The sequence below is a fragment of the Capsicum annuum genome, unplaced genomic scaffold (assembly GCF_002878395.1).
Source record: "Capsicum annuum cultivar UCD-10X-F1 unplaced genomic scaffold, UCD10Xv1.1 ctg75379, whole genome shotgun sequence".
Taxonomy (NCBI): Eukaryota; Viridiplantae; Streptophyta; class Magnoliopsida; order Solanales; family Solanaceae; genus Capsicum; species Capsicum annuum.
This window is the reverse complement of record NW_025885577.1, coordinates 1-9829: the sequence shown is the minus strand read 5'-3', so window position 1 is coordinate 9829 and position 9829 is coordinate 1. Positions and strand designations below refer to the sequence as shown.

The 9829-nt window shown below is 32.6% G+C and overlaps 1 protein-coding gene across 1 annotated transcript; it reads right to left on the bottom strand.

Moving 5' to 3' along the window:
• Positions 1–640: 640 nt before the first annotated feature.
• On the bottom strand, positions 641–1699 carry LOC107879213. The gene is made up of 2 exons (XM_016726296.2): positions 1209–1699; positions 641–1119 (listed from the first exon to the last, which is right to left on the bottom strand). The coding sequence occupies exons 1-2, from the start codon at positions 1697–1699 to the stop codon at positions 1011–1013; spliced, it is 600 nt and encodes a 199-aa protein (XP_016581782.1). The 3' UTR covers positions 641–1010.
• Between the last annotated feature and the right edge of the window lie 8130 nt (positions 1700–9829).

Below are 9829 nucleotides of genomic sequence, written 5' to 3'. Positions count from 1 at the left end.
CATCATGATTTGTGATGTTATTTCCTCCTCCTTCTCTTTCGCCCTCTCTATCTCTGCAGCAAGCTTTTCAGTGAGTTTAGAAATCGTATTTCTTAGTGATTCAATGGTTTCTCTATCAACTGATAAGGGATAGGATGTAGGGTTGGACAAAGACCTAACATTCTCGCTAAAACATTTTCTGTGGTATCCGTAGTATTGGCCTCTAACTGTAGGACCCACAGTTTCTTTCTATAACTCCTCATCTACATCTTTAGGTATTGTGTCACGCTGACTTTCAGGAGGCTGAGTACTACGATACTCATTAACGAGCTGCATATATTTGTCCTATATTCAAAGTAAAGTTAAAATTAATAGTAAAAAAATATTAAACTACTTGTACTTGAATAATATCAATTTTGAGAAAAAGATTCATAAATACAAAATTTAATTCTTATATGAAAAACTTTTGCGCGAGGCTCAATCCAGACATCTTCATCAGTTGGGTTCTTTTTCTTCCTTACATGCGTCTCTTCGAATACCTCATCGTGTCTTACCTTCCTACCTATTTGTTTGCCTGCATATGATAAAATTATTAATCTTCAAATAATTAAAAATTTAAATAGAAACAAACAATTAAAACTGTAAAAGTTATATACCATTTTTTGCTCCACAGTAATCCGACTAACTGCACCCGTAGTATGTAGAGAGTCACCCTTGAATGATGCCCTGACTTTTTTTCCTTTCTCATTCCATAATTGGTATTCTTCGCTATTCCAATAGTGAAAATAATCTTGCCACATGGGTTTGAGTATAAATCCTGGTCGTACCCTGTTCGTTCTGGCATAATCCAACCAACCGTTCATTCTGACTCTAGCTCTTCTATAAAAATTCCTCCATATAGCACATTCATACGCGACAACCCACCAGAAATATTTTTACAACAAAAATAAAAATATAATATTTAATTTTTTATTCTAACAATGTGTTAAGTAGTCGATAAGTTAAATCCTTACATGAAATTCTTTAAACATTTATTCTCTGTCATATTCTGGAACCTTTTGCCAACTGGTCCAATAGCCATTGAAGTGCCGCCTAATGCATTTAGTCATAATTTTTCCAACTCCATCATCGGGCATAAACCTATATCACAAGATCAAACAGAAATTTCATAGATCATAATAATATAGTAAATGAAAAATGAATAATGTTGTTATATTTATAAATCTTACCCTATTCCATATGGAATAATATACCACCTCTGATAATCATCTCTATCTCTGAGATACGAAACAAGTGCTGGTGGATGCACTGGCGTGGGCGGATCTGAAGCACCAGATGAAGTGCCTCCAAGATGAAAATCCGTCAACCTAATAGATCCACCAGAATCACTGTAAGAATGTGGGTGAATACTAGTAGAAGGTACTGCAGACGATGGTAGATGCCTGAATGTGCCAACGGTCGTCTGATAGTACTGTAATGGCGGTGGCACGGGAATGGGAGCAGAATGAGCTGCTGTAGACCCATGAAGTGGACCCACATGCGTAGGAGTAGGAACTGAATTCTGCGACAACCTAGAATATGAGGGTCGTGCTAGCTCGTCAGCAAATCGACCCTCAGATATATGAATACCTGTCGGTCGTATATAAGACGGAGGTTGTTTTCTCTTTTTTATTTTTGTTGGATCAACTTTTTGATTACCTTTGTCACCTCTACCTGCCATCTAAATTATGTAAAGTTAACAAGTAGTTAGTCCTTACAAAATGAATATATAAGAAAACATTCTAAGTAACTAATTTCAAGTTACTAATTCACATTTCAAATCGCTCCAACAACACGAGATAGACAAGAATATTTCTATTACTACATAAATTATGGAAAAGTGAAAACAACAATCTTACACAGTATATTACATATCAATCTTAAACAAGAAACATAAAGGTAAATAGTACAAAGCATAAAGACATCAATACATAATAAATACAACCTCTACAAACTAATCCTCCTCTCCTAAAGATTCTCCACTAAACCATTCACCCTCTTCGGAATTTTTCTCATCTCCTACCTACTCAACCTCTTTTTCTACAATATTAACTTCTTCTAATATATTTTTCGAGTGATTCATACTATTAACTAAGTCAATGTCCACTAGTTGGTGATCAATTTACATTTCATTTTGATACGTAGTCTCCAGCACATTATCAACTTCCACCCGTCCTATAGGCTTTATTTTGATTCCAGCCTACCAATTATATTTATCACTGTACAACGGATAAGGAGCATAATACACTTGTTTAGCATTTTGCGCTATAAAAAATGGATCGTAAACAGGATACGACCTATTGTGCTTCACTTTAATGATGTTATGCTCCTTATGTACTCTTGTGCCTCTTGTGCTTGGATCAAACCACTTACATCGAATGAGGATATTTTTTTTATTGGAAAACCAATATACTCCAGTTCTAAGATCTCTTGTATGATGCCAAAGTAATCAACATCATCATCACCCTTAACAAAAACACCACTATTATTTGTTTTTCTTGTTCTGGAGTGTTCTTCGGTGAAAAATTTAAACCCATTTACTGTGTAATGGGACATTGTATGAGCTTCAACTGGTCCCAAAGAAATATCTCTCAAGAACTGATCATATGTGGCCGCATTTAGTGATTGGTGTACCTAAAAATATTATACACACACACACATATATATATGTGTATTGAAGAATGTGTAAATGTTTAAAATTTGTAGAAATATTAGTACACTTATGAACCTCATATGTAAACTATGTTGTAAAGGATGCATACACTTGATTTCATGAAATTGAGTCTTAAATGAACTGAAGATCCAACATGCGAAAAAAAATAGTTTCCTTAAGGGAATGAGTAAATAAATAAGATATGTTAATATTTAATCTCCTTACTTCAGAAAGATTTCAACTTCCGGGCAATTCAGTAAGACATACAAAGTTGCTGATTTGTGCTCTGTGGTAGTAAGCCAACAAAATATGATCTTTTTAGCCTTACTACCAGTTTGATTGAAAATTGATATCGATTGTAAATGAGGCTCATTCTCATCGTCCTGATGATGATTCGGTCTGTTTCTTGAACAAGCAACTTCATCACCAAAGTAGTATGAACAAAATTGAGACTTTTCTCTTGTAAGATATGCCTCAACTATTGAGCCTTCCACTCTATATTTATTTTTGGGACCCCTTTTCAATTATTCAATTGCCCTGCATAATCTTAAGATTAGATGTTTACTATATTCAAAAAGATATGTATGAATTTAAATATGTTACAATTGCTTACCATTCGAATGGATACATCCACTAAGTTTGAACTGGACCTTCTAGCCGAGCTTCATGGACAAGGTGAATGGGAAGATGTTCCATCACATCAAAGTACCTTGGCAGAAAAATCTTTTTCAACTTGTTGGTGATAACAACAATATTATTTTCCATTCGCGCCAGATTTTCTTCTTTTAATGTGGTGGCACATAAGTCTTTGAAGAACAAACTAATCTCTGGTATTGGTTTCTATATGTTTTCAGGTAAACCAATAAAAGAAATTGGAAGTAATTGTTTCATGGAAACATGAAAATTATGGCTTTTCATTTCATATAAGATTCCTTGTGCCATATTAACCCTCTTTACCAAATTTGAGGCATATCCATCGGGCATCTTTAAACTTTGGACCCACTCATATATTTTTCACTTTTGGTCCAATTTGAATGTATAAATAGCCTTGGGCTTAAGAACATTGCCATTGGGCCCCCTCTGTAAGTGTAATTTTCTACGCTTGTAATATTCTGGTAAATCAAGTCTGGCCTTTAGATTATCCTTTGTCTTGCTGGCGACATCCATAACTGTGTTGAACAAGTTGTCAAAATAGTTCTTCTCAGTAGGCATGGCATCAATATTATTTCTAAGTAAATTATCTGGCCAATATTCTAACTCCCAAAATATACTTTGCTAGTCCAATTATGTGAAACGCCATATCCATTAAGCCTATGCAATGGTTCCTCGTTAACTTTAGGCAAATCCTGAACTATCTCCCAGATGTCATGAACAGATAACTTGGAGGTGGACCATTATGTTCATTTCTATTCTTTCTGAACACATTCCTGAGTTTCCTAAACTCATGATCAGGTGGCAAGAAACAACGACGACAATCAAACCATGAATTTTTCCTGCCATGTCTCAATGTGAAAGATTTTTTTTTTCATGTAGTATGGACAAGCCAACTTTCCAACTGTCATTCACCCAGACAACATTCCATAAGCAGGAAAATCATTAATAGTCCATATTAGATATGCACGCAGATTGAAATTCTGTTTAAGTGAAATGTCCTAAGTTTCAACCCCCTCGTGCCATAAAATTTAAAGTTAATCAATCAAAGGTTGCAAGTAGACATCTATTCTGCTTTTTGGATTACGCGGGCCAGGAACAACATAATTCAGAAATATATATGGACTAGTCATCAATATTTCGACAGGAAGATGATACGGGGTGATAAATACAAGCCAACATGAATATGGCGCAGCACCAATAAAAAAAGGTGAGAATCCATCCACACATAATCCCAAACAAATATTTTGTGGCTCAGTTGCAAAATCTAGATAAGTTACATCAAAATACTTCCAAGCCTCTCCATCAGATGGATAACACATAACACCAATGAGCCTTCTATTTTCACCATGCCATCTCATATGAAGAGTTGAGCTATTTGAAGCATACAACCTCTTCAACCTTGGTATTAGAGGTAAATAATGCACTGCTTTAATATCAATTTTATTTCCAATACAATCACGCTTATATGAAGGGTACTGACAAAACTTACAGGTATCTAGATTCGCATCTTCCTTAAAGTATAACATGCAACCATTTTCACAACAATCAATTCTAATCGAGGAGAAACCTAACTTTGACACCAATCTTTTGGCTTTATACAAAAAATCAGAAACCTCTAAGGCGAGGTCAACTAACTCTTTAATAAGTTTTATTATTGAGTCTATTCCTCATTTAGCAATATTCTAATCATATTTATTACGTAATAATCTAACAGCAACAGACAAATGAGAATGTAAACACCCATCAAACAAAGGATGACTAGCAGTATGCATTTGTTCATAAAAATGACCCGCTTCTCTATTGGGAACATCTTCGACATTTTTCCTAAAGTTACCCCCGTGTTGCATCTCAAAAGCATCGTGCACCATTTCTGTCATCCTAGTATCTTGATAGTTATTATGTCCCACAGACCTACTACTTTCACTAACAACAAAGTTATTTTGCTCAATATCACCATGAATAGTATGCAATCTTAAAAAGTCCTCGTGAAACCCTCTTCTATAAAGATGTTCCTTCACAACTTCTTCTTTTAAAAGATTTTTACCATCATATCTAACACAAGGACAATGAATAACCTGAAAACGTGACCAAGCATCAAGTGTCTTAGCATGTTCAACAAATCGTCTGACACCTTCAATAAATTCCACCCTAAGACTCATTCTATTATTATTATTTCATTGATATATTCAGCTATAATCAGGTTCCATATACACAATCAATCAGATTCAAGTAATTAGTTCAAGTCACGAAAGTTCTTATTTCAAGTACCTAATTTTAAAATGAAAAAGTACCTAAACTTAAGCTACCAAATTAAACTACATTCAAAACAAAAATTCACATTTCAAGTAACTATACTTAATCAATTTCAAGTCCCTAAGTCACCTCCCAAGTCACCAAACTAAACTACATTCAATACAAAAATTCATATTTCAACTACCTACACTTAATCAATTTCAAGTCACTAAGTCATCTCCCAAGTCACCAAACTAAACTACATTCAAAATGATAAATTCATCTTTCAAGTACCTACACTTAATCAATTTTAGGTGACTAAGTCACCTCCCAAGTTACCAACCTAAACTATATTTAAAACAAAAAATCACATTTCAAGTACCTAAACTTCAACATTTTCAAGTCACTAAGTCACCTCAAAAAAAAAAAAAAAACTAAACTACCTTAAAAATGTTAAATTCACCTTTCAAGTACCTACACTTAATCAATTTAAAGTAACTAAGTCACCTCCTAATTTACCACACTAAACTACATCAACACTAAAAATCTTATTTCAGGTACCTACACTTAATCAATTTCAAGTCACTAAGTTACCACACAAATTACCAAACTAAACTACATTCAAAATAAAAATTCACCTTTCAACTACCTACACTTAGTCAATTTCAAGTGACTAAGTCATCTCACATGTTACCAAAATAAAACACATTTTAAAAAAAAAGATCACATTTCAACTATCTACACTTAATCAATTTCAAATGACTAAGTCAACTCTCAAGTCACCAAACTAAACTACATTCAAAATGATAAATTCACCTTTCAACTACCTACACTTAATCAATTTCAAGTGACTAAGTCACCTCCCAATTTCCACACTAAACTATCAACACAAAGAATCCCATTTCAAGTACCTACACTTAATCAATTTCAAGTCACTAAGTCACCTCCCAAGTCACCAAACTAAACTACATTCAAAATGATAAATTCACCTTTAAACTACCTACACATAGTCAATTTCAAGTGACTAAGTCATCTCACATGTTACCAAACTAAACTACATTCAAAACAAAAATTCATATTTCAACTATCTACACATAATCAATTTCAAGTGACTAAGTCACCTCCCCAAAAAACAAACTAAACTACCTTCAAAATGATAAATTCACCTTTCAAGTACCTACACTTCATCAATTCAATTCACTAAGTCACCTCCCAATTTACCACACTAAACTACATTCAACACAAAAATTCCATTTCAAATACCTACACTTAATCAATTTCAAGTCACTAAGTCACCACACAAATTACCAAACTAAAATACATTCAAAACAAAAATTCACCTTTCAACTACCTACACTTAGTCAATTTCAAGTGACTAAGTCATCTCACATGTTACCAAACTAAACCACATTCAAAATAAAAATTCACATTTCAAGTACCTAAACTTTAACATTTTTAAGTCACTAAGTCACCTCCCCAAAAAACAAACTAAATTACCTTCAAAATGATAAATTCACCTTTCAAGTACCTACACTTAATCAATTTCAAGTGATTAAGTCACCTCCCATTTTACCACACTAAACTACATTCAACACAAAAAATCCCATTTCAAGTACCTACACTTAATCAATTTCAAGTCACTAAGTCACCGCACAAATTACCAAACTAAACTACATTCAAAACAAAAATTCACCTTTTAGCTACCTACACTTAGTAAATTTCAAGTGACTAAGTCATCCCACATGTTACCAAACTAAACCACATTCAACATAAAAATTTACATTTCAACTATCAATTTCAAGTTACTAAGTCACCTCCCAAAATAATAAACTAAACTACATTCGAAATGAATAATTCACCTTTCAAGTACCTACACTTAATCAATTTCAAGTGACTAAGTCACTTCCCAATTTACCACACTAAACTACATTCAACAAAAAAAAATTCATTTCAAGTACCTACACTTAATCAATTTCAAGTCACTAAGTCACCTCCCCCAAAAACAAACTAAACTATATTCGAAATGAAAAATCCACCTTTCAAGTACCTACACTTAATCAATTTCAAGTGACTAAGTCACCTCACAAGTTACCAAACTAATCTACATTCAAAATAATAAATTCACATTTCAAGTACCTACACTTAATCAATTTCAAGTCACTAAGTCACCTCCCGCCAAAAATAAACTAAAATACATTCAAAATGATAAATTCACATTTCAAGTACCTAAACTTCAACATTTTCAAGTCACTAAGTCACCTCGCAAATTACCAAGCATAGTAAAATTCAAAATAAAAAGTTCACATTTCAAGTACCTACGCTTCAACAAAATTCAAAATAAAAGTTCACCTTCAAGTAACTACATCACTTTCAAGTAACATATTCATTTATAGTATAAGTCAAACAATTGAACAAGTGTAACAAAGCAGATAAGTAGAGGCGTCGCATGTCCCTCTCACACCATATAATCATCACAAAATTCCTATGGCTTTCAAAGCCTTCTACAGCGAACAATCCCAGACTAAACTACATTTAAAGACTTCATTATAAGAAAATAGAGAAAAATCAACTTACCTTTGCTTGGTCTAAATTAAAGAGAAAGAGATAGCGGTCATTGAAAAAATAGCAAGGCAATCCTTTTTTTGAATTCGGATTCTGTCAAACAGTAACATCAAATTCCAAGCAACCCATTAGGCAACTAGAAAAAAAATCTTGACCATTAGGCAAAATAAGAAAATCTTGACCATCTTGGGATGGACCCTTTTCATAATAAAAATCACACTGAACTAATCCACACAGTTAAAGAAAACAAAAGGGTACACAAAAAAGATTAAAATTTATCAAACAACAACAAACTAAAACAATAAACTTTGGATCAGTACTACGCAGAAACCAAGACCATTGAAGCAAAAGCACTAAAAGAAGTCAAGTAAAAAAAAAAGCAAATCTAACAACTTACAAGTTAAAGACAAAAAGTGCATCTAGCAACTAATAGACTAAGAAAACTGAATTCTTTGAATCAACAAATCACAAGTAACTTTGAATCACTACTACACAACCACTGCAACAAACAAACACAAAAATAGGAGAAAAGAGATCAAGACTTTAGCTAATTACCAGGTGAGAAATCTGAAGTTAGGGTCCTCCTTAGTCCTTACAAGACAAAATCTCAGAAACTAAAAGGAACCCTTTTCAAATAAATTCACCACCCATTGATCCACAAAGTTAAAAAACAAACAAAAAGGTACACAGAAAATTGATAAAATGGGTGTTGCTAAAAATGAGTAGAAAAGGCAAGAATGGAGAAGGAAATTGATAAAATGGGTGTTGGTACCTGGACGGCGGCAGTGGTAATCGACGACGACAATGGATTTGAAAGTGTGGATTTATGTTTTTGTGTTTGTGTTTGTGTGTGGAAAATCACCTTTTGTGTTTCTGTGTGTTAGGGTGCGATTTCAATTATAGAATTGAATTATATAGTTGGTTCGGGTCGGGTGAGGGGTTGGGTAGGACTTAATTAATTTAATAATTTTTTTAATTAAATTCTAGATAAGCGACCACATGGGGTCGGTATTTAAAAAATTACCAAAAATACCGACCACATGTGGTCAGTTTCTGGAAATATTTTAAAAAATCAACCACATGTCGTTGATTTTCTGATTGTTTTTTGAAAATTAATTTTTTTCAAAATTATTGGCAAAATAAAATATAAGTATTCGATTTAGTTTTTAAAAAGTTACTATAAGAAAACGATCAGATGTGGTCAATTTTTTTTAAAAAAGTTAAGCCATATAATTAGTTATTTTATCATCATATTAACACGAGTAGTATATTTCCTCAATCATATAATAATATCAACGCATTTTGCAAATTAGAATGATTTTTTGGTTAATTATCTTTTAAATACAATATTATATATAATATACAAATGAAAAAAGGCAATTAAGATTTGGTTGGGTCGGGTCATTAACAGGTATTACCAAAATACATGGTTAATTTTTTATTTAGAAAAACATCATTCAAAAAATGAACACTTGTGGTCGATTTTTATTAAAAAATAAAATTTTAATAAATTATATAATATTTATAACAACATCCAAATAATTTAATGCAATGCGTATATATATAAATCAGATGATTAGCTATTTTATCATCACATTAACACGAGTAGTATATTTCTTCAATTGTATAATAATATCAATGAATTTTCAAATTATGATAAATTTTTGATTAATTAGCCTTTAAATATGATATTATATATATATATATATA

Bases quoted from the DNA above. Each gene is read 5' to 3' on its own strand.
- LOC107879213 (XM_016726296.2), bottom strand. From the start codon at position 1,699: ATGGCAGGTAGAGGTGACAAAGGTAATCAAAAAGTTGATCCAACAAAA. The intron at 1,120-1,208 runs GTAAGATTTATA...CTTGTGATATAG, and splicing joins ATTATTCCATATGGAATAGG to GTTTATGCCCGATGATGGAG.